The following is a 26,834-nucleotide window of genomic DNA, read 5'->3' as shown; positions in this document are numbered from 1 at the left end:
CCTAGCTGTTCATGTCCAGCGGATAAGCCTTCCTGGTGCTAAAGTTAGGACATTTGTATGTATGTCAGGTAAATAGAGTGCAATTTAACCCAATTTGTTTACTATAAATAAAAAATTTAGTACTTACAGAAGAAGGCAAACCAGGGGGCACCTTTCTTACTTTCTTTGTCTGTAGAGGATCTGTACATAGAAAAAACAATATTTCATCAAATATCTACAGGAATAAAGGAAGAAACAGCTGGGCTACACAGCTTTTTTGTTTCCACAATGGATTTATTATTTCTCCATGTCATGAATTTTTTCTCATGTGCCAATGAAACTTGTCTTTCACATCAATACAAGAATATAACATACTGATGTTGTTCTCCAAAATAAAGCTTTGCTACTTGATTACTTTCAGTTCTTTCCATGAGGAAAGCAGTTATTCCTAGGAACACTAAAACTGATGGGGTGCACTGATGCCCTTATATACACTTAGTAAGAAACACATTTTGAGATATATAAAGGAGGAAAATGGGACTGATTAGTGGAAGAAAAGCTTTTTCTTCCTGCACTTCAGAGTAAAGACAGAACTATAAACCCAAGAATTTATGGCATGTTAAAAGTATGATTTATACTCTAAAAATACTCATGTGATCTAAATTTCTATAGCTTTTAGACCATACCAAGATTGTAAATAGATAGCAAATCTAATGAGCTAATTACTTTTAAGTAATATAAGCCATACAGCTCAAATTTGCACCTAATAGTAAAGTTGGAAGTAGGATACCTGTCTCCTCCTTCCACTAACTGTCACATCACAAAAGAACCCAGCAATTTTACTAACTAAATCAAAAACCTGAAGCAGTTTACTCAGTCACTAACACAATTAATCTGAATAGTATAAATGCAAACTAAAAGTTAAATGATGTTCCAAAGACAAGTATCTGCCTGGATTACCAGTTCTACAGCTGACCAACTGAGTCTCCAATTAAAATACAGAATTCCTGGTTTTGTTTTTCTCACTTAGAATATTTAACCACTGTTTTATTATAGGGCAAGAAAAAAAGTGAGATATGGTGACAATATCTGCTGAATATCTTTACTATGATTGTTCCCATTGGGCATGTTCAAAAGAAAATAAAAGGACTACCAGAAAAGATATTTAACACTGCGCTCAGAAGGAAACACTGCTTGGTTTCAATGATCTTTAATGTCCAATTTTTAAAGTTTATTAAAGACCTGGTCAGGCTACTCCTTCTTGGAGATTACATGTCTATATTTTGCCTTTGCTTTAAATTCTCAGGAAGCAGCTCTGTAACATTTAATCAGTCCATGGGAAAAAAGAAAAATAAAAAAATTCAGACATACTTTTTTCTTGTCATTGGAAACAAGACTTGACATAAGAGTGCACTCCCTTTTCCTGTCACTTCTGAAAAAAACATTTCCATAAATTTGTAACTACCACCTGACATGTCCCAGGTTATGGTCCCCCAGATTCGGCAATGACAGAAAGAGGAGTATCATGTTGTTACCCATCTGAATGGGTTTATACCAACTGAGCTTTACTTACAAGGAAAAAGGAGTCATGCTCTGAAAACACCACACTTCACTTAATTTTGTTTAATTTAACAATACGTGGAACTTATCAAACTGTGCAGTTAATTTCAGAAGAAATTAACTTCATCATATATTCAAGTAAATAGCAGAAATCAGACAGTCTTGCTTAGGTATAATTTCTTCATACCCTTCTGCCCACATCAGTATCACTCTCTGTCCAGCAACCAATGTCACTCTCTAACTGTCCCCATTACTCAAACCCAGTGCAGGTTACTGTTACCAGTATTAATGGTTTCTCACTATAACCAATTCAATGGGGACTAAAACTTAGAATAACAAACTCCATCTCTTTTCTATCAAATTTCAAACATGCTTCCAAGTGGCAAACAATTTTACTGAACTTGCATGAGACTGTTCCTTTTCTGAAACAGATCTGAAGAACTGCTGTTTGATTCTCATTCTGAGGAACATGAATACTTACAAATCTATTTTTAAATAAAGACAACCCCAGATTAAACAGCGGTTGTCTTGACAACAGGTTAAAAAGTTATACAAAACCAGCGTTTAAAAACACCTACATGCATAAAAATACACATCTAAAGGTAAAGTTCCAAAGTTACATATTTATAATTAAAGATGTAAAAAAACAATTTCAAGCATGCTGAGGACTATTTTAATGCCCAAGGAGTTTGCAGTTCTAGTTCATACTTAAGTTACTTCAAGAAACAATTTGCATTTGCTGAAATGTTATTTTGGCTAAAATATGGTTTCAGTTATATGGTTTCAACAACTAAGGTTTTATTATGGAATAGAAGTACTATAGACAATGAGAGGCATTAAAAACCCAAGCATATAGCTACAGCAATCCCAACGACATAATATGCTAACATCAAAATATGGTAGCTTTTAAACCAGAGTATCACGTTACAGACTCTCTTTTCATACCAAAAAGAATTTTTTTCCACTTGCACACCCTATTATTTGTGATCATCTTACAGCAGAAATGACAGAGGAGCTGGCTGGCTCACTCAAGACTCCTTAATTCAATAAAAAATTCTTTAGAGCTATGAAATATTACCAATATGACCAAGTACAGAATTTCCATTTGTCTCTAAGCATATGCAGAAGAAAATATTAATACTGTCATATGATTGTAACAATTTTTAAGCAAGTTTCTGCCTGCATATTTTGCAAGATAGTTTGATTTCAGAATAAACTACTAGCTCCAATTACTACAAACTTTAAAGGCATGTTGAACCAATTACAATGAACTATATATTGTCCAGAATAAAGTTACTTTTAGCATATAAAAGGATAATTGTTTCCCTTTTGTGTCTTTCCCCTGCTAAATAATGGTAATGACCTCAAGGTCAGGCATTTCCAGGAGTTAATGATGGCATGGGTTAAGGGCACTCAGCTGGTCATCAGCTCCTACCCATCTGTCATTATTGCTTTTGCAATTATGGGTTTTATTGGGGTTTGTTTGTTTTATGAGCAATACTGACCAGTGTTGAATTCGAACTAGCATCTCAAAGAAAATCTTCATAATTCGAGTTTATCTCTGATATAGCACTTTGCCTGAATTCCTCCCAGAGCAAACTCCAGCATATATAAAACAAGCTGTCAAAGAAAAGGTCTGCAGAAATGAATCATGAACAAAAGTTTTAAAAGCTGTCCATATTACTCACCAAGAGCTGGTGAGTCATGAAGCGGTCTTCTGCGTTGATTTGTACTGGAAAATGGATAGTAGGGTGTTCCAGGTTTTCCAGAGGAGGACAGCTGACCTGGACTTCCAAGCCCCATATCAGACCGAAGCAGACTAGACTGCAAAACAGAGAAAAGTAAAATTAACTGTTGTCACAACTTGGCTATTAATATACCAGGCTAAGAAGCTATTAACCACACATACCGCTCTTGGCATTTTAAAGAATTTACTGGGCTTTTAGTGAAGGTCTTCAAGGCAAAATAAAAAAGCTGACTTAAAAAATTAGTATTCAGAGAATACATAGCAACAGAATTCAGAAACAGAGCAAGTTTGGCTGTGAGCCTTGAAACAAACATGACCATTTCAGTTTAAAACATCTGAAAGAATCAATTCATGCCTAAACTCTAAATAAAAGACATAATACTTTGTTTAGTTTGCAACATAACACCTCTTCTATTACACAACATAAGCGAAATTGATGAAAAACTAGGAGTTTATAACATGATGTTAGGTTTTAGCACATACTTAGAAATTCAGACTTACTACATCCATAAAGATATGGAATAATTGTAAAAAATCATACACAAAGGAGAGAACATGAGATTAGTGCACAGAACACAGAGATCATGACATTAAAAAAACTTCAAACCAACAACAAAGTTGAGCCCTATCCTTCTTGTTCCCTTTCCATGCAGTAAGTATGAAAACATTCTAAACACTTAACAAGTAAATTATATATTGTTTGGTCTCACACTGCATGGATTTCTTCTGTAAAACTGAAATGAACATTGGTGATTTATAAGAATGTAATTTTCCATGGTTGATGCTACACTGAACCTTCTTTTAGTCTGAAAATCCCCAGACTTTCAGTGAAGCCCCCCAAAGTTTGTACAGAAAACATGACACTACCAGGCAGTAAAACTGCAAACACTGCTGCTTCACTCCTGGCATTTGCATACAGCTTTCTTCATACAGCAGCATCCATTCTGTGTTCCATACCACTAAGGACACTTTGCTTTTAATACTTGCAAAAATCAGACAGTGTTTTAAAGTCACCATGGTATCAGCAGCCTTCAGAAGGCAGTGATTTGATTTCTTCATACTTGGTCATTATATACTGCAGTCTTCCCAGGGGGCAAAGGAGGTGAGGCACAGCTGTTGGATGGCAGGGCAAGAGTTATGTTTTGCCTACATTCAAATGGCACTAGCATTTCAGATGTCTGATGATGCCAAGACAGCATCTACTGATATATTTATACCAAAACAAATCTGAAGTGCCACCTAGTTAAAGACTCACACAACTGGAGCACTGTAATCCGTGGCTACAGGCTCTTCAGGAGAGGCAGGCAAGGGAGAAGGGGTGAAGGGCTGGCCCTGTACATCAGGGAGGCTCTAGATGCCATAGAACTGGAGATTATGGATGATCAGGTTGAGTGCCTGTGGGTGAGAATTAGAGGGAAGGCCAACAAGGCTGACATCCTGGTTGGAGTCTGTTATAGACCACCCAACCACGATGAAGAGGTTGATGAATTATTCTACAGGCTGCTAGAGGCTGTCTCAAGATCACCAGACCTTGTTCTTATGGACAATTTTAACCTGACAGATACCTGCTGGGAACTTAACACAGCAGAGAGGAGGCAGTCTAGAAGGTTCTTAAGAATGTATGGAGGATAGCTTCTTATCACAGCTGCTGTGTGAGCCTACCAGGGGTTAGGCTTTGCTTGACCTTCTGTTTACAAACAGAGAAGAGCTGGTGGGAGATGTGGTGGTTGGAGGCTGTCTGGGGTCCAGCGACCATGAAATAATTGAGTTCTCAATATGCAGTCAAGCTAAGAGGGGCAGCAACAAAACCTCCACTCTGGACTTCTGGAGGGCAAACTTCAGATTACTTAAGGAAGTAACTTAGAAGGTACCTTGGGAAACAGCTCTTAAAGACAAAGGGTTCCAGGAGGGCTGGACCTATTTCAAGAAAGAATTCTTGAAGGCACAGGAAGAGGCTGTGCCAGTGTGCCGGAAGATGAGCCACCGGGGCAGACGGCCAGCCTGGATGGGCAATGAGCTTCTGAAGGAATTAAGGGGAAAAAAGAGGGTGTATCACCTTTGGAAGGAAGGTGAGGTAACCCATGGAATGTTTAAGGATGTTGCTAGGTCATGTAGGAAAAAAATTAGAGAGGCAAAAGCCCATTTAGAGCTTAGACTGGCCACTGCTGTGAAGGACAACAAAAAATCCTTCTACAAATATAGCAATGGCAAGAGGAGGGGCAAGGACAACCTCCACTCCTTAATGGACAAGGAGGGGAATATTGTAACTAGAGATGAGGAAAAGGCAGAGGTACTTAACACCTTCTTTGACTCAATTTTTTTATAGCAAGATAGGTTGTCTTCCAGACAACTGACCTCCTGAGCTGGCTGATGGAGTCAGGGAGTAGTATAGTTCCCCTGTAATCCAGGAGGAAGTAGAGACCTGCTCAGCCGCTTGGATCCCCACAAGTCCATGGGACCGAATGGGATCCATCCTAGGGTGCTGAGAGAGCTGGCAGATGAGCTCACCAAGCCACTCTCCATCATTTTCCAAAAGTCCTGGCTCATCAGAGAGGTCCCACATGATTGGAAGCTGACCAACGTGGTGCCCATCCACAAGGAGGGCCAGAAGTAGGAACCAGGGAATTACAGACCTGTCAGCCTGACCTCAGTGCCAAGCAAGATTATGGAACAGGTCATCTTGAGTGCAATCACACAGCACTTACAGGATGGCCAAGGGATCAGGCCCAGCCAGCATGGATTTAGGAATGGCAGGTCCTGTCTGACCAACCTGATCTCCTTCTATAACCAGGTGACCCACCTGGTGGATGTGGGGCAGGCTGTGGATGTAGTCTAGCTAGACTTCAGCAAGGCCTTTGATACCGTCCCCTACACAAACTCCTGACCAAGCTGTCAGCTCATGGCTTGGACAGCAGCACTCTGTGATGGGTTAGGAACTGGCTGGAGGGTCAAGCCCAGAGAGTGGTGGTGAATGGTGCCACATCCAGATGGCAGCCAGTCACTAGTGGTCTCCCCCAGGGATCAGTGCTGGGCCCCATCCTGTTCAACATCTTTATTAATGATCTGGGCAAGGGGATTGAGTCCATCATCAGTAAATTTGCAGATGACACCAAGCTGGGGGCAGATGTTGATCTGTTAGAAAGCAGGAGGACTCTGCAGAGGGACCTTGACAGGCTGGACAGATGGGCAGAGTCCAACGGCATGAGATTTAACGCATCTAAGTGCTGGGTTCTGCACACTGGCCACAAAACTCCCATGCAGTGCTACAGGCTGGGGACAGAGTGCTTGGAGAGCAGCCAGGCAGAAAGGGACCTGGGGGCCCTGGTTGATAGTAGGCTGAATGTGAGCCTGCAGTGTGCCCAGGTGGCCAGGAAGGCCAATGGCATTCTGGCCTGTATCAGGTACAGTGTGGCCAGCAGGAGCAGGAAGTCATTCTGCCCCTATATTCAGCACTGGTCAGGCCACACCTTGAGTACTGTGTCCAGTTTAGGGCCCCTCTGTTTAGGAAAGATGTTGAGTTGCTGGAACGTGTCCAGAGAACGCAACAAAGCTGGTGAGAGGTTTTGAGCACAAGCTCTATGAGAAGAGGCTGAGGGAGCTGGGGTTGCTTAGCCTGGAGAAGAGGAGGCTCAGAAGAGACCTTATTGCTCTCTACAACTACCTGAAAGGAGGTTGTAGCCAGGTGGGGGTTGGTCTCTTCTCCCAGGCAACCAGCACCAGAACAAGAGGACACAGTCTCAAGATGCACCAGGGGAGGTTTAGGCTGGACGTTAGGAAGAAATTCTTCTCAGAAAGAGAGATTGGCCATTGGAATGGGCTGCCCAGGGAGGTGCTGGAGTCACCATCACTGGAGTTGTTTAAGAGGAGACTGGATGAGGCACTTGGTGCCATGGTTTAGTTGATTGGATGGTATTGGGTGATGGATTGGACTTGATGATCTCGAAGTCTTTTCAAACCTGGTTAATGCTATTCTATTCTGAAGTTTCTCCTTCAGTCCCACTGCTCCCAAGCCAACCTTCCTCCCCTCCTCAAACTGCTCTCAACAACAAAGTCCCACACGCACATGTGGATTTGAAAGGCTGTTAAACAAGCAGGCCTGCAGACTGCATCATGGTAGGATCTGCTCTACTGCTGTTGCCTTCTAGGCTAAGAGCAGCCCACCTGAACTCAGAGGCCATTGTTCCTAGCCTCCCCACATTTTCTTCTGAGGCCCGAACACCCTCATTCATAAGCAAATACGGGGTTTGGATTGCATGATATCATTTAAAAGCTGGTTCTTTTGGTGTGCTGACTTCTGAAAGGTGAAGTTAACTCACAGGGTTCTCAGTAAGACACCAAATCCCTTCTAACTTGCAATGCACTAGAATTAGCAGAAAATCCAGAATTCATATAAAATTATAGACCATAAAAAAAACAATAACCTTGAATGCATTTTTCTAGATAAATGGGTTGGCATCAAATCTCTACTGAAATGTCTGTCTTTTACTTGTCTGATGACTAATTTGAGCATGAAAATCTTCTATTTTAATTGAAGAGTGGGATGTGAAAAAGTCATCCTGTTTCAAACTACAGGATGGTCCAGAAGTGTTAACTATTTCTCACAAGTCTGTCACAGTCTGAAGAACAAAGTGAATGATGATTTCAAATGTTAAAGCATAACAAAAGTTTTCCCATAACTTAATTTCTTCATTCTTATTCTTACAATAAACTCATCTTAAAATCAGAATTGTTAACATGCAACTCAACATGAGATCCCTTACAAGGAGCAAGGTGACCTTTAAAGGATACGGAAGAAATCGGGAGGGGGCATTCTGCATGTGGACTGTTTCAGTAATTCTGACTTTGACAAGCAAGAGTTTGTTTTGCAGAAAACACGATTATCAGGATAGCTGGCTCACATAGTTCAAGCCTGAATTTAGTAAAGATGCTTGCCTAAACATTTATTAGACTTAGTGGTGAACACTCTGCAGGACACCTGGGCAACATCTTGTGAAAAGCATTTCCTCCAAACACCACCCAAAAGAAGAAATGAGACCAGTTCTACACTTAGCTCAAGACCTGACCCTCACCCCAAGAGTACTCAGACTGAAGGAATATTTCTTTACATAGTCCATGGGGAAGGGGAGGAAATATTGTGATAGCTGTCATTTCAAGTAGCTAAAGCAAGGTCACTCACAAAATCCCAGAACCACTGGGGCTGGCAGAGGCCTCTGGAAGTCATCTAGTCTATCCCCTGCTTGCTCAAAGCAGCTGTGAAGCACAGTTAGGAACTATGTTCCGTTCACATAGAAGACAACCCTCCTTATTCCCTGCCAGCATCTCCTCCTGATCATTGGCACTGATTCTGTAAATGCAAGGGGATGCATAAAGACGCCCCCAAAGAAACGGGTGGGAGGATTCTTAGTTCCTCTGTTCTTCTATTCAGTAAGGGGGAGGGAAAGGAAGACAACAAAAAATAACCAAAAATCCAGAAAACACTCTTCATTTCTGCCAAGTCATTCCAAAAGGCATGTGTCTATCTTTTTTCCAGACTTAACCTTCAACCTTCACCTCACAACATTTGCTAATCTTGCTTTTGTCCTAAGTACTGCAGTTCTTGACATTTTCACCAGACCCTGAATTTCAAAGCAGCATGGCTACTACAACAACATCAAGCGTACAGGTTATATTACACATACTCAGTGAATCTCAAGCTACACAACATACTCAAAAGAAGTTTCCTGATCTATATTGTATTGTTGGTTCAAGGTTTTTTTATTGTTGGGTTTTGTTTTTTAAATGGGGGAAAACCCCATAACCCTATTTTACAATACCCACAATCAAATGAAGCATCTGTTTAAAGTTTTATAATCATTCCTCAGTCTTGCAAAATAAAATAAAAATAGATGTCATTAGTTCAGCTTATTGATTTTTCTGCCTGTCTGAACCAATTGAGAAGCAATATTGATTAGGACTGATCCTTTCCTAAGGGCATCTGATAAAGAAAGGAATACAAAAATACCACTGAGGATAGCAAAACAGCTTTGTATTATCAGCACCAAGCTTCTCCTAAGTGCCCAAGGTCCCTGCACAGAGGCAGATCGCTTACATCGTAGTGCGCAGCATTCTCCACAGAGAATGTTCACGCTCCCTCCGAACCTCATCTGCCAAGCACGGATCCAATTACTAAAGAATAATCAATGACTGGTTATTCTCCCGAACACTGCCAAGTCCTGTCTGCATTACCCTTATAAATAAACAGGCATCACCCTTAAAAATTTGCCTCGTTGGATTTTATACAGCATATTCAAGCCCCAAGACAAACAAGAATGTATTTAAAGCAATACATTCCCTAAGGAATAGGTGTTCCATAACCAACCTCACACACAAAAAAAGAATACACAAAGAATTAAAAAAAAAAAGGAAAAGGCTTTTGTTATGTTCAACTAAGAACACAGCAAACCTGATTTCAAAGACAACAGGGAAAAAGAGGTAAACATGACTGCTTTTCAAATTTAGCCTTTTCATGAAAAAAATGAGAAACAGTTTTGACAGCCTCAGGGCCCACCATGGTCTGATCCAAAAAAATCAAGGCTTTTACAAGGGCCACTATCCAGACAAATGCTTTAAAGGGGTTCTTTTTTAAAAAAATTGTTCTTATAAAAATTAAATGCAAGGGAGCCATCTATTCAAACACTGCAAGGATGAGGTGGGAGGAAAAGAATCTTATCTACATATGGTGGGATGAGGGGGTGCATTTATGCACCTTTGTCACAGAAAACAAGTAACTTTGTATTGCAGCTGCACTTACATGCACACAAAGTTAGCTTCCATTCAAACTAACAAAATAATATGCTTATATCAAAATGGTATATGCCTGAGATAAAAAAAAACAACCCTCCTTACTCAACATATTTTAAAATGTTTTCAATTGGTTCTTTCAAAGAACTTGAGCATAAACATAAGAAAGCATTTGGCTACTTCAGAAGTTTTCTTTTCTCCAGCCCAATTCTGTAAATCTGTAGAGCCCCAAAGATACAATTTGATGCCAAAATACTGCCCTGCCTTCAATGAACTTCTAGGACATTGGCCAGCAGAATTCTAAGATGTTGGTAAACACTACTTTGATTTTCGTACTTCAATATAAAATGTGGACAAGTAAAGGCCTTACCGATGTCCTTATGCAATATTCCTTGAAGATTTCTAGCATCTAGGCTACAGATAGATAGGAAAGCTAAGCTATCCTGCAGAACACACAAACACTTTTAATAAACACACTCCATACACCACACTATCATATAAGGCTTTAACTTTTCAAAAATTTGTTCTGGACTGTTAGTCTTGTGCTTCTGGGTCTAAATCTTGTTCATACTTAAAAAAAAAATGCACATGTATTAGCACACACTTTGACAAATTCAGATTTTTCTAGTGCAGCCATAGCCAAACTATGCAGTATTTTAATCCAAATAAAACTGTGTGCCTTTACATTATTCATTATTTCCTATCAAAAGAATAATACGGTTGCGAATAGAAGCATTAGCCCATTATATGCAACTGATTATGACAGGGCCATTGTAGTGGCATAATAAGGCAGGCTGCTTTGGCAGTGAAATGAGAGCTGCAACTCACCAACTGCAAACTATAGATTTTGAAACCACAACAGCTCCCCTATCCCTCCCCCCAGTAAACTCATCAACTGGATTTTCTTTTTTCTGCATTAGCTTCCTTTTAAAGTTTATGCTTGGAGTCCCAGCAGTCAGCTGTCCCTATTTAAAGCAGGAAAACAAAAGTGTTAAAAGCACATCCCTTGCCTTGCTGTAAACCTGAAATGCTGCACTGGGTAGAGCAAGAGTTTCGCGTGCATGCGCTTTTATTCAGTGAGCCATTTGGATGACTTAAAAGCATGTATAGAATGTCTCAATATTTCACATCTTGCCTCACAGATAAACCTGGCAATTTGCATGAGCTATTTAAAAGAACCTAACAAAACGGAGAAAGCCAAACTCTGCTAAACTTGCAAAATCCCCCAGCTAAGTTGTGTATATTGCTACTGCGATTCCAGAAGAAAGCAGAGCACAACATTGGAAAAATAATTGCTCTGTGAGAGACTAGTTCAGTACAGATGTTTGGGCTGCAGAAAGATCACCTGAGTTTCACATTATGCCATTTAAGCAAAAAAATAAAATGACCAAGTTACAGAGTGTTGACTTTTACTTTCCTGAAGTCTCCACTCTGGAAATTGTAATGAATATGCACCCCAAAATAGGAACTGAAATTTGAAAAAAAAACCCCCAACCAAACAAACCACTGACATATGACGTAAATTCATTTTAAATTTAAATTCCAGAGATATGTTTGCAATTATCAGCATGTTGTTAAAGAATCTCATCCTGAGAATGTCATCAAATAGTAATGTGAAATACGGTGTTACCATTTTGAGAACAAAGGAGCCCTGAATGAGTAATCAATAGCAACTGGCAGAAAATGAGGCATTAATTATGATCCTCTCTAGTGTTTTGTCTCAAACAAGGTTTCATTAAATATATTGTGCTAACCTGTACATCTTCAAGCCATTACCAATAGATTTGATCGGATATATTTTTGGTTTGTTTCGGGAGAAGGAAAACATCAGGAATTAAAAACAAAAACAACATCTAAAGTGTTATATGATAACTTGGAACATTTTTTCTTGATCAGTTTAAGAGAAATCAGGGGTTGCTAATAGAACGTCTTGGGAGAGGATCCTCTAACAACATGCTGATAATTGCAAGCATATTCCTCATTTAAAAAAAAAAACCCTCAGATCTTATAATCTCAGTGTAGTCTCTTGAAAATTTAATTATCATCTCCTATACCTAAAGTATCACGCAGGTTTGAGAAGATAATGACAGTCATCCATCAACTGCATCCTGCCAGTGTAATCAGGCTAATCTAGCTCACTGGAGTAAAAAACAGCTACCTAGGGTACTAAATACTGAAGTGATGCAGCATTGTAAACAAAATAACAGACATTTAGTTTTACTGGCTTCCCAATTAATGTTAATATTAAAGAATATCAAAGTATCAATATATTCTCTTTTTCACCAAAGCTTCACCAGATCAACATGAGCTACTTATTCAACATGTGTACTGAAGCAAGATCTTCTACCACGGATAACTCAGTTTATGTGCAAATATACTGAGACAGAGTGGGAGAAGGAAGAAGTTTAGTCAGAATTCCATACTTTTTTTTTTTCCAGTAATGGGAGGATTAAAGATTAAATGAAAAAGGAAGGAAATGGTTTTAAAGTAACCTGACTAGTACAAGTATTTTGAGTGAGTCCCTTCAATCTCTCTCTTGCAATAATGGCTTCCATACACTGATACTGCATACTGGCAAGACTACAAATCCTGTCTGCTTCTAAAAGCATCACCCTGCTGATATTGGTGTCCAGTCCCCAAGGTTATGCTGGCTCAGCTTGTCTTTGCTCATTCCCCCAGGCAAGGTATTTTTGCGTTGCTGAGTGAATTCTAGGAAGGCATTACTAAGCATTGTGATTACAGGTCAGGCTCCCCTCCCTTTGCCTTTGAATGTTTTTGCTACATCATGAAAACAGTAATTTGAACAGCTTCCTTACTGTGATCATAACAAAAGCATAAGGTTTGTGGAGAACTACAAAATGTCGGAAGAGAAGCAGCTGAAGAGTTATTCATCTGCTTCATAATTTTTTTGGTACCAGCCTTCCTGCTTTTCCAGTGTGAGAAGTTAACATTATAATAAAAGATTTTATGCTGAATCTTATTTACAGAAATCAGACTATGAAGGACATTATAAAGCTCAAACTATCCTTGCATCTGTTTCTCTCTGCATCTTCAGCAAAATTATTTCAAAAGATTTCAGACCATTAGGAGAATGTTTCATGTACACAGTATGGGGAAGCTGTGCAACTCCTCTCCCACATAACCAAAGGAAAAATTTCACTTGCTCTAATCATCCAGTCAGAAAATGCATAACATAATGGAAGGTACCAAAACTACCATTAATATAGAAACCAGACAATGGCTAATGGCTAATGGTGCTTGGTGCCGTGGGTTAGTTGTTTGGGCGGTGTTGGATTGGTTGATGGGTTGGACGCGATGATCTTGAAGGTCTCTTCCAACCTGGTTTATTCTATGTATTCTAAACGTAACATGGAGGACCCATATGACCAGATGAAAGCTAAGTCCAAGACTATGGTACTAATAAATGTACAAACAAGCCCAGTAAATATCTTAAGATACAATCCCTTCTCCTTAATAAATATTATACTTTTTTCCTCTGCTTTTTATAGATCAGTGCCACCAGGAGCACAGACTGAAAAGCACACAACACAGCTGAAACCAATGCAAGTTGATGGCTTAGCTCCATGTAAGAGGAATCAAAATGGTAAATTTGTCTTGTGCTTCTTTCCGTCCACAGACTATCTGCTCAAGCTGCCGTCTCTCCTAGCCTATGCTAAGTAACAGGTTGCTTACACCACTTTTATCTCCCTCTTCCCAATTCTACTCAAGGTCTGTATTCATCTTGAGATGAGTAAAATGTGCAGATGGAAAGTCTGGAAAAGGTCTTCATCTCCCTGAAGTAAGAAGGAAAGGTAACTGGGACTCAACATAGTACAGTAGTTATAGGCAAAAGGAATAAAATCCAAAGGACAATCTAACTCATTCAAACAGACAGGTATGGCTAGGAGAACCAATCTCATCTTTCCCCCCATCCTTCAATATTACAATAAATTTGCAATTGAGAAGCATCCAGTTCTGAGGCAGTAAGATTAGTTGTAGACAAACAGTAACTGACAAAGAAATTCTGTCTGCACTTCATGGTGTAACATGCTTTTTACTTCCTTATGCAGAAGATTTATATATGTATATGAAATACATATAGATAAATGAATATATATATATTCATTCATTTACAGGATATTTATTACCTTAAGCACAATCAAATACAACCAAGAACTGAAAGGAGAGGCAAAAAAATCTTGCCAGTCCTAGAAAGTGTGAGAAAGAAATGCAAAAAGAAGTAATAGTTTGCCTACTTAAGATATTCAAACTGATTTCTTGTGAACCTGTTCCCCTGGCAGAAATAGCATCCCTCCCTGAACTCTTAATTCCTAGCAAATACTACCTGCTTTATTTCAGGGGATGTCTTACCCACTTAACTGCAGGTGGTCACCTCCAGCTCTGGAAAAAACCATCTAGCCTGTGCCCAATATGTGCGCCTTCTGAAAAAGATATACAGGCTCCTTATCTGCTGAGAGGCAGGAGGTATTTTCCCCAATAACACAGTAAATAATTCACTTGTAGCAAATCATAACCAAGAGAAAGTTAATATCGCTTGGTTTTACCTGAGAAGTAAAATGAAGCAAATAGGAAGTTGAACATGCCATCTGCCCTTAAACAAGACATGCCTCTCCCCACCACAGCCTTTTAAAACGGTATCAGGTGGCAGAATTCATCATTGCTGCTTCAGTTAACATTGTGTCAGCCTTTCCTTCAGAAGCCATGTTTCTCAGAGATAGATAGCTCAGCTGTAAAAATCTGCTTTGAGAAGACACCTTGTATCAAAGGTGTCAGAGGAGATTAAAAAGAAAGTGAAAATTTACAAAATAAAATCAGTTTGTCAGCTTTACAGTTACACTGGTATTAGAAACCCCACAAGCCTCTCTCTGGTTGTTTTCCCCCCCCCCCCCATATTTCCACAACTCAGTATTACTTAGATTTAAATAGACATTACATTCTCTATACTATTTCTAAGCCTATGTGAGGAAGCAAAGTGCCACTGTTTATTCTAAGGCCTCACAGATAAGAAGGGTCCAGAATATCATGTATTTTTCTGCTTCACTGTGAAGATCTGTCTAAAGCATCACTGATTCAAGTGTGCATTGGGTTGGAAGGGACCCTCAAAGGTCGTCTTGTCCAACTGCCTTGCAGTGAGCAGGGACACCTCCAACTAGATCAGGATGCCTGGGGCCACAAATAAAATGCCAACAATAAGCAGGAGGAAATTTCTTTTTTCTTTTTAACTGATACATTGGGGGGTAGGGAGGGCAGAGGAGGGGAAAGAAATAAAATGCCTAACCTTGTGGGTCCATAACAGATGCAATCTGACATCCTTTATTAGTACCTAAGTAAAGTCTACCATGTCTTTTAAAATTACAAAATAGTAGACCTTCTGGTAGCATCCATGCTTTTCTATAATTAGCACATTTAAAGTGCATATTTTGCTTTATTGTACACAATTACACTGAAATGTATATTATATATATAAATTATTATAAAGATAATACCCTTAGTTTAAAATAAAATAAAATTTAAAGTCTGAAGAGACAAACTAGCTACAAGGCTTAGTCTAACATTCTCCAGCATCCATTTTACCACACTACTACTTCCACTGTCCACTTAGGTGTGGTCTAAATAAGTTTATTTCAAGTCATTCCTGAGGTAAGTTATAATTTTTTCTACTCATTTAAAGCCTTTCATTAGTTTCTCACACCCCCCCCCTTTTTTTTTTAATCTTTTCAGAAACACAACATCATAGGATCAGATGCCACATCCTCAACAAAAAAGAAAAAAAAAAAAAAAAAAAAGAGCTTCAGGTCATGAAGAGAATTTCTACAGGAAGAAATAAACACTGCAGAACTCCAAATGTGTGTGAGAGGGCTTCCGTAAGTAAACTTCAGACATACATCAAAGAAGAAACTATCAAGTACCCACTGAGCCAACAATGGAATAGCCTATGTATTTATTTGTTTTACACAGTTGTCCATTACTTCTTCCACCTTCCAACTAGACAACTCACACTTAGTGCTGTTTTACAGATAACACCACAGCAAAGCACATCAGTATTAGTCTAGCACAATGGCCCTTGTATTAATTCATTGTTAAAACTTAGCAAAACATCCCAGCAGCAACTGCAGAGAGATGCTTCCATTCTGCTACTTAGGGGCTACACTGGCAGATTGAGAAAGATCAGTCCAGAAGCCTTCACACACATTTAAAGAACAACTGTGTTTTAAAACGTGATGTGATACCTTTTTCTTCTAATTTCAAGCAACATCTCAGCTGTCAGATACCACTAAAACCCTACCTTATCAAGCCATTCAAAAAAATCACTCATTTCTTGCACTCTTGCCACTTTCAAGTGTTTCATTCCTACAAAACCTGTATTTCAAGTTACATTTTTCATACTGTTCTTTGCTTTATGAGTTTGTGAATAAATGTCACTCTGATTCCCACATACATTTTAACACACTATTGCTTCCTAACATTCACATTGTTGCCTGTATGCTTATTCTTCCAGGTGTTTGTTACCTGATGCTTTACTAGATGCACATCTTAGAGTTACATAGTTTATGAATGTATTAAAAATACTCTCTCAAGTTCTTGCTTCTAAAGTTGGTTCTGTTAATTTGTCTCTATGCAGCAAGCTGGTGTCTACAGAATCGCCATGCTACTGTGGATACTTGTTTCCCACCTTGCTTGCATACTGCTCACCAGTAACAAAAGAGTTGCCATTTTGTCCTGTGCACAGTATGAGCATGCTTTTATGTTCTCCTTAGACAGCTCAAACTTCTGGACTTCTACCCTTATTACACTTCTCCAACCTGTGAGATAGCTGTTACAGAGAGTGTGCTCTTTCCCCGGCACTGCAGAACTGTTCATTCAATTTGTATTCTGCTCCAATTGCTTTTTTGAATTTGAAGAGACAAATAATGACTATGCAAAAGCAAAGAAACGTACACTTGCAAACATTTCTTTTGCCAAAGTGATCATCTGTTAAATTGTCCAAGAAATTTGTGCTGAAGGCATCTTTCAGTTTATTTTGAAGTTCTTACAGTATTTTTTAAGAAGTGACTTAAAACATTTTGTTTTTTTGCACAAAAATGAACCAAAATTTTGGTCTGTGCAGGGTGTAACAGCTAATAAAGATTTTCATGCTTGCAAATTTATTTCTTAAAATATTGCTAAATTTGCAGACAGGAATGAAGCATGCCTTTAAAGTTCCAAATTAAATTGTGAGGAAAATTTTCTTAAGTCAATAAACAAAGAAGGGCCACTAATTTTTATTAGTTCCTATACTGTAGCTATTTTCCAGCACAAATGACTCAGGCATACACAAATCTAGCTTTTTGACTGGTGTCCAGTGAGGTGAATGTTCCTATGTTGAATGATAGCAAAGGCAGAAGATGAATGAGTTTGTTCCACTTAAACAGTAAGAAGCCAGCTTATTTTTTTCTCCAAGGTAGTACCCAAGAAACAGCATACATTTAAAGTAATGGAAGAAACACAAATCATGCTCTGAAGATGCACAAAGACCAATACATCTGTCTTAATATTCCAGTGAAGCATGTAGGGTTTTTTTTCTGATAAAGAAGAAATCAGTAGATCCTGAAAAGTTGCCTGAAATTAAGTCTTAATATGTTTACTTGAAGTTTATTCCCATATGGAGCACTAAGTATGGTGCTAATGTACATTAAATGTTACTGTCGTACTGCAAAATTCAGGCTAATTTAATAATGATGCCTGATGTGCCTTACATCATGTAGCAATGATGCAGTAATACACTGCTAAATGAGTCACCTCACATTAGCTTCACAGGAACAGCAGAGCTGACGGCTACTGAAGGGAAAAAGCTGTAGCAATATTACTGGAAACATTGATGGACTAGCTTTCTATTGTGGGGTTTTTTTGGGAGGTGGTGGTGGTGTTGTTTGTTTGCTTGTTTGCTTTTTTGGTTGTTTTTTTTTTTTTTTCTTCACCTGAAAAATAAAGATACTGAAACAGCCTTATCTATTGCCAATATGCATAAAAAATATGTAATAGCAACAGGAATGAGTTAAAAATTCATCTGCCAGTACTAAATATAACACATACAGCACACAGTACCATAGAAATTCTTCATACGGTATATAGCACGATATATTTCATACTGTATCAAATATGTAGTAGCATACATACATCCTGTACTATATAGAGTTATATATATGCAGTTGCATGTATTTTGTATCACTTCACATAGACTAAGCAAAATGTATTTAGTAAATACAATCAAAGAATGTCCGGGTTGGAAGGGACTTCCAAAGGTTATCTAGTCCAACCCCTCTACACCCAAACAGGGACATCCTCAACTAGATCAGGCTGACCAGAACCCTCTCCTTAGCTCCTTCCTTCCTCAATTTTTTCTTCTTTCTGGAAGACGGAATAGCATGTGGACTTGAAATTGTTATGAGGGGAGGGTAAATTTGTTATCTCCATGTGTTAAAAAAAAAGACATTTTTTCATGCATAATTGTTTAAAATAAATACAGAACATTAAGGGGATAGTCACAAATGATTTACTATCTTCAGCCTAGTGATGCCAGTGTGGGAAGAGAAACTTTTACAAGCCCATGAGAACAGACACCGTTAGGCTTAAGGAAGATTCTCCTCTTCACCTATTATCCAGGGCACTTACAGGCTCATGGGGATAAAGCCACCTTCTGTGAAGACCCACAGAAACTATTAGTCTAACCACTACACCTGTACTGCACATTTATCTCAATTTCACTTTGAAAATAGCACAGATTCCTGGCTTTCATAGAGCTCAAACTTGTCAAAGCAATGTGCAGTGACAGCTGGGAACCTTTTTGATAGTATTGGAAATGGGAGTCACATTCAATATCAGAAGTCTAATCTTGTTTCTTTTACTTAAGCTACAGTTCTGAGTGCTACATTACAGAAATGTAAGGAAAACCCTCTTTATTACAAGCAGCTTTCTGAAAACTTAATCTATACAAAATTTATCATTTGTGAAAAACATGCCCTTCCCAAACTTGCAATTACACAGACAATAGGAATGGTGAGATTCTCCAAAAATCAAACACCCCCCCTCACCTACAATTTGAAGACACAGAGACATTGTGTCTAGCCACGCAGCACTGCATTTCATTCAGACAGCAAAACAGTTTTTACATTTCTTCTAAAAGCTTTCAATTCCTTGTCCAAGTAATTTTTTTTCTCATTCATCTAAACCAACTCTGCATAAGCCTTGATATCTCATCTCACCCACCCACATGGAGCCTATACATTCTATGAATCATTGGAGAGAATAAAAAGTCAGTTGGAAAGGTGAAGACCTGTCAGGAGGAGAAAGATTGTGCAGTACAAATAAAGCCAGAAAAGGAAGGCAGTTCAGAATTTGATGGCAAAACACTAGAAAAACACAAGTTTTAACATAACACACAAACATACACCATTAACCTTACAAACACTAAACCATACAAAACCCCACAGATCAAGAAAAATGCAACTGCTTTGTCAAGTCTGTTACTTGTATGAACAGGCCCAGTGCAAGTGCTATACGCTAGAGTGTTCCTTTTTGCCTTCCTTAAAACACCTGATGGAAATAAAACCTGAAAGTACCCACTTCATGTTTGATAAAAATATTCCTGAATTAGCCGTATGTACACTCCTATGACTAAATGCTATACCCGAATTATGTTTCTTATATTTAAGTCTCTTAGGTTGTTAAGCTACAATGAGAAATCAATCACACAAGCTCCAACATTCTTAACTGAAAAGCCAACAGTAGCTAACAGTCCATACACTGTTTATTTTCAGTGAAGGGTGAGAAACAAGAGGCTTAAACTTCAGTTTACAGCAGTCTTGAAAATTTTCATTCCAGACCTCTGTAAACTTAACAGGAGTTTTGTAAAAATTAAAACTTATCACACATCCACACTAGGTTATTAATATCACTCACACTGATGACATGGAAAGAACTTTGGTAAGAGAAGAACAGGTTAGAGAGTATTAGGAGCAGTGAGGTATTTTCAATTCATACATTCCTTAAAAGACACTCAGAAGACTTGCTTTTGAAACCCTAACCACTGCCTTAGAACACTCATGGTTCAGAGGGAGTGTGAAGATTGAAAAATAATGGGGTTGGTTGGTTGGTTTGTTTCAGGGAGGAACAAAAGCAGTAACTTGTAATTCCTCACCAATTTAAATTTCATTTTTTGGGAAGAATATTGGAAGAAATAGACTGAAAATGTCTTGAAGCTGGAATCAACTATGCAAAACTGAGACAGTTTAAGAGATGTTTTAATAAAGCTTTTCACATCTCACAGGTGAATGAAGGAACCAAGGACAACTGAAACTACTGCTGAATATAGAGTACAAATGTTTTAAGAAACAGTAGCTAGAAGCTCATGATCAATACTGGATGAATGTATTCACTGAGCCTTTGCAGGCATCTGTTTTGGACATCATTCCACTTCTTAATTAGTGATTTGGATGAAAAACGAAGACAGCATTTACTAAATTTACAAAGCAAATAACCCAGAAGGATTTTGAAGTGCAGTGCAAGTCTGAAATTCAGAAGCGTACTCACAAATTTCGAGAAGGTAAAAATCAATGTGTTAAAACACAAATAATTTGTGCATAAGAAACCTGCAAACTAAGAAATACAGGCTGAGAGATGATAAGCTGGCCAGCATTACCATAAGAAGGCAGTGGGACATCACAGAACACCATCAAACAATTATCGAATATTGGATACTTGTTATGAAAAGGTAAATAGCACACAGCAAAAAACCCCCACCAGTACTGTAGAAAGATCCAGGAGATGTCTTTTTGCCATAATAGTATGGCCTTTGATGAGGTATTTTACCTGGCTTAAAGAATCGGAATTCTCCAGGGTTATGAACCACTGGATAACATCTAGAGCAGAATATAAGCTTTTCTACCAATATTTCAGACAGAGATAATGCCTGTTACATATTCTGCATTATATTCTGCACACACCAAATGTAAAAATTAACTCCATTTATGTTTTATCTTTTCTAAGGACTCTCTATCATCTTAATCACCTAGTGTATTTGCAGCGTCTACAGACTTAAAAGAGTATAGATTCTTCTCCAAATCCACTGTCTCTAAGAGCTGGATACTTTAATTGCAAGGGTATTTAGATAAGGCATCAGGAAAACTTTTTAAGAGTAAGAATGTTCAAGTATTGGAAAACAAAGTACACTGTGGTCATGCAGTCTCGCTTCATCTCCTGAGGTTTATAAAGACTGACTATATTAGTGTCTGTCAGGGATAACAAGGCTGATTCTTCATTTGGATTCTCAAAATGATCTCTCAGGATCAGTTCTGACCTTTTCCATGATAGCTTTCAAACTCTTTAACTACAATGACAGATGTATTTCAAGCACTGCCATGAATTTATGAAATATCTATATAAAGAAAAATATTGTTCTGAAATCACACCATGTTCCAAATTAGCAAACGACTTCAAACACTGTCAGATTTAAGGCCAAATTAAAGTACAAACTCTTAACTATCCACATAAATTTAAACTGAATTAAAATTTAATTGAAAGTTGACTCTTCTAATTTTCTGAACAGAAAAACAAACCAGGTTTACCTAAAATACCATTTTTCCTGTATACTAAGAATGCATGTCTAAGAAGGAAGAAACTATAGGAGTGGAATCAAAGGAGTAAATATGTATTTAAAACTGTTACACATAAAAATAGTACTAGATATAAAGGACAAATACAAAAGCATTTTCTTCAATGAGTAGTGAAACAACAGAAGTTACACTCATTACCACAAACAAAACAGAACTTTATGCAAAGTTAACACGAACTCATTTTCCTATACACAATATTAACTTAACCACAGAGTAATATGGAAATTAACTTGCTTACAAACTAATGTCAAATTTAAGTTATTATATTTAAAGACAATACATACAGAGTTATTTGAACAACAGTAATAACATTAATACACTGTTGTACTGTCTCAACTGGCAATAACATGAAGCCCATAACCTCAACTTACAGAGGTATCCTGCTTTCTGCGAGAATGTTACCGAAAGCTCACCTATACAGTTACAAATAGGTCTTTGTCCTTCACATCTGTGTTGCAGAGTAGTAGCAAAGGCTCTAAGAATGAACCTTTCTTAACAGGGGAAGCAATGTTAGAATGGCATTGCCACATGGTGCTGCCTGTTCACATTTCCCAAACTAATAGTTAAAAGACTCAAAATCAAGTTGTCAAACTGCTATCCTAAGTTTTATCCTCCTGAAAACATCAGTTAAAAGGAAAAAGTCTATTTGCAGTGAAATTTGAATGCATTCCTCTGAGAAAACAACACAGCAAATACACTTACTGGAATTAAAACCATAGTGTATTAGTTATTAAATCTGTCAACAAATACTGAGAATCATAAAATGCAAATTACAGTTTTTAAACATTCAAACTTCCTGAACATCCAAAATAGATTTTTAAACTATAATCAATAGAGTATTCTTCATGTGGCTTTTTAGGAGGAAAAAAAAAATAATAAAAAGGAAAAAGAAATCTTCATTCTAAAACAAAGATTTAGAGATCAAGTTTTCTTTCACTAAAGAACACATCAAAACCCCAAAATAATACATCATTAAACTGGATAACCTGGATAATTGTTAAAAATTGAAAGCCTAGTAACTGTTTTCCTTTAAAAATGTACATAATCTCCTCCTGAAGTAAGTTGACTAATGAACTGTATTCAGTAATTACTGGTAATATTTTTTTTTACAAATTATTTGAAAAATCTGATTATCACAGACTAATCATGATGTGCAATAAGTACTGGTCTATAATTCTGTCTGCAGCCTTAGGGAGAGGAACAAGTAACGGCAAAGGATAAGAAAATTCATCTCATGATTATCTGTAGAAAGTTGCAATACACACAGCTGAAGCACATCATTCAATGTTCAGACTAGTAACAACAGCCCTTTTACTGAAAAGAGGAATTCATACTCATGGAACACTCTTGCACATAGCAGAAGTATCTCCCCTAAGTGGATGCAAGGCAACTTGACCACATATAATGCAGAAAATGTATTCTACAAATCGTAGAACCCATTTTTTTTTACTCTGCTTGGTAGCCTAACACATTCAAGTAACTTGCCTAACACATTCAAGTAACTTAAACTAAGTTTTAGTTCAAATTATTCCATTTACTTTCCATTGCCATTATACTTACTTGACAGCCTGGTAACCCCGTATCTCTACCATACAACGGAAATGGACCTCTATCTGATGTTTTTCCTATAAAAGAAAGACATCTGAAATTAGGTTCTTTTAAAAACCTGCTATTTATTTGCATCAGTTGTCCTTATGTATGCAGTTCAGAATATCTGTTCACACCACAGTAAATTTACAAAATTTAAGTTGCATACATAAAATTAGGCTTTCATACACCCGCATTTAATGCACTCACAGCACTGCTTCATTAGATGACACACTTACCTAACTCCATTTTTCACATAACCCATCAGTAAAAAAGAACTACTGCAATTTTTTACTGTTATAAAAGATCCTTATCAGTAAGTTTAATTAAAAAGAGCATAGGTCCAGCTTCACTTCCATTATCAATGAGCAAAGGTAGAAACATTCTTAGACATTTTTCAGTCCTACATGAATAAAACACGTAACTGGTATCATGTGAGGTGATGAATAGATTAAGCAGTAAAATAAAACCAATAAACCCAGAGGAAGCTAATAAAAACTTCAATTCAGAACAACAAGAAAGCCCACACCAGCCTCTAATGGCTGAATTCTTCAGCTCTTCACACTCTTAGAGCCTTAGAACTCTTTCATTTCACGTACATTCCAGTCGGGTGCAAAAGTCAAGCAATACAGATGGTGAAGAAAGCAAACAAGACTCTTCTCCACACACACAATATCTGCATGTAGGTAGCACATACCAAACATGGTGCCTTGTGTAGAGTGGCTGCCCTTGGACATTGCTATCTGAGGGCACAAGACAGGAACAATGTGGTTGACAATTCCAGGAGAACTACTTATTGCTGTATTTGTTGGTTATGCCACCAAACTGGTATGTTTGTACATTAAAACTCGGTGTAAAATATATCCAGCAAGGAACAGAAGTTTACTGATCAACATTTAAAAAGAAGTAATAATCTTGAACAGAAGTCTTTGCTGAACAGTCATCAAGTATGTGCATAGCAGTAAACAAGTGCATATGCCTGCCCTAATTATGACAGAGAACCAAGAAACACCCCATACCACTATTCAGTCTTACCCAAAGGCAAGCATGGACAAATACCTATTTGAAAATTAATACCACCTAACCCAGCTAGGCATTCTCTTTTCTAAACAATGTATGTGTCACTCAGGCATCATAAGAAGAAAAAGAAGCCTGTCTCACACATTCCCATTTCAGTGATAAATAGTTCTATGCTATTGCAATCGTGCTTCTAGAATAGGACTTCACCTACTTTTTCTCATTTTCTCTCTTAGTAACAAAAGAATCTCTAAATATCATTGCATAAAACTAAAAATGTGCTTAATGTTAGTTTTAAAAGTGCATCCTGTGTAAGTCAAGTGTATAAGACAAAGTTTGAATCTCTTGGAACAACATCTCTGCAAGATTATCATCTTAACTACAGGCAGTCTGGTCAACAATAGTTTGCTTGAAAAATGGCAGCTCTGCTATAACAAAGGGAGGGAAAAAAGTTAACATTTCTCTGCTGAAGCAATTTGCTTCTAACAACTACTGGGTATCAAGCAAATAAAATACCTAGCATGCAGAATAATATAAAGTAGGATGAATCATGCTGTTCATCTTACACCAGAGTCAGCATTTTCTTTCCAGAAAATGAGAATCTTATACCACATGATAAACAACTCCAACTGTAGTATGCAGTATTCTAGGCAGGCTTTAAAAACAAATGTTTGTACAAGAGTCAATTACAGAAGCTAGAAAAATTATGATTTAAATTACAGTTTGCATAGTAAGCAAGAAATTGTTAGATAAGAATGCATAAAATCATGTTATTTAAATGTTATCACTCCAAAAGTTTGGGAGGTTCATACTAAGGAAAAAAGCTGATATGAATAGCCCTGTCTATACTAAATTTGCTTTTAAGAAATTATCAAGAAAAGTCAAGGCTGCCTGATGCCGCACTGCCTAAATATTTGTGAAGAGCTAGACCTGAAGCAAATTAAAATTTAACCTGTGGTCCAGTGACTAAGCTTTTCAATTAAGGGTTTGAAAAGCAGCCTAGGATCAAGTACAAGACAGTGCCTTTTGTACAGTCTCCCAAACACATTCATGTTGGAAGTACTCAGATGCAACCCTAAAACCCACAATGGTGCCATCATGTTGAAGGTGTGACTTTTTAAACAATCACACACTACAGAAACATATGTTGAGCCTACACTCAAGGCCTGTTCCTGGTTCTCTTGTACTGTACAACTGCATCCTGTTGTCCCTTTTGCTGGACTAGAGCACTATGCTAGTAGCATGATCTTCACACTTGCATAGCAGCAGGGTGGGAGAGAGACAGTGACCTGGGCATCATCAGAGCACATCTGCTCCATTGTTCAAAAGAGAATAGGACAGACTCCATTAACAGTCCGTGAAGCTTCACTGGTAACTACACAGGAAAGGTTTCCCAGCACTGTGCTGTCTCAGTATCAAGGGGTGGTTCCACTATCAACACAATGTGAGAGTATTGATTGCAAATTGTCTGTTGTCACTTCAGCTGCTCCTTTCCAGGCACAATGCTATTGTCACCATTTAAAACATTGTAACTAAATGTCACAGGTAAAGCTATCAACAGAAAGAGAAAATACTTAGCAACTGCTCCATGTAGTAAGTCAAGTATTTGAAAGGTATGCAATGTCAAGTTTGAGAAGAGGACACTTCTTCATTCTTTTAACAAACTGGTAGGTCTCATACAGATTGTCTGATCAATGCATGGGCAGTCTCAGGCAACTAATAAAGCTCAAACAAAGCCAAATATATAGAAGCTGAACCCCTTGGGTGTTTTTTTATCTTATCAAATAGCTTCCTACATTATCCAGATTCTCTATATATTGACGGAAGAGCATAAAAATGTAGTGCTTACCGTAACAAATCAACTTTACCGGAGTACTGGTGTTTGTGAGCACACAAACTTTAAAAAGATAGCCAAATCAGACCCTGAAATGTCTGGCAGGTCTGCCCCCACCAGATTTGCTGCCGAATATGTTATACCCTCTGTCTGATCATACACTCTTCACATTCTCTCATGAGGGTCTTGTCACAGTCAGTGCTCACTACACAGATGCCAATAGCATCTTTTTTACTATAGCTGGAAACAGAACCACTAATGCTTGACATTAAGGGGACATAAGGAAACATCAGTTGGAAGAAGGATATGCAAAAACACTCTTGGATGACAAAATCCTTGCTGAATGTTTCCCTTTGCACAGATTTGTGTAAGCACAGCTGTAAAGACATGAGTAGACATACCAGCTGCAAAGGTAAAGCAACGCCCAAATGAATTTTAATTCTTCTTTAGTTTTCATTAATATTATGTGAAAACATAGTGGGATCTGAAGCAGCTTTGGCCAGTTTTCTGAACTCCAATACATCCCATCAGATCTTCTTTAGTACCTTTCAGTACTTCCCATCAGTAGGGCTTCCTACACGCAGCCATTGTGAATCATCAGCAATTTGATCACCATCATGTACCTTCTGTCTCAATATTTCAAGAATTATCCACTGTC

The 26,834-nt window shown here is 38.0% G+C and overlaps 1 protein-coding gene across 7 annotated transcripts in view; it reads right to left on the bottom strand.

Annotated features, from left to right (window-relative positions):
- The window catches only part of TCF12 (transcription factor 12), a 170,835-nt gene that overhangs the window by 51,203 nt on the left and 92,798 nt on the right, over positions 1-26,834 (bottom strand). For all 7 annotated transcript variants that reach the window (XM_054168947.1, XM_054168949.1, XM_054168944.1 and 4 more), the window contains exons 7-9: positions 23,299-23,363; positions 3,228-3,363; positions 128-180 (exon numbers count right to left, since the gene is read on the bottom strand). In XM_054168947.1, coding sequence (XP_054024922.1) covers positions 128-180; positions 3,228-3,363; positions 23,299-23,363 — 254 coding nt within the window. The remainder of the gene's footprint in view (positions 1-127; positions 181-3,227; positions 3,364-23,298; positions 23,364-26,834) is intronic.

The sequence above is a fragment of the Dryobates pubescens genome, chromosome 17 (assembly GCF_014839835.1).
Source record: "Dryobates pubescens isolate bDryPub1 chromosome 17, bDryPub1.pri, whole genome shotgun sequence".
NCBI classification, from domain to species: Eukaryota; Metazoa; Chordata; class Aves; order Piciformes; family Picidae; genus Dryobates; species Dryobates pubescens.
Note: the sequence above shows the minus strand (reverse complement) of the source record. Positions and strands in the feature narration are given on the sequence as shown.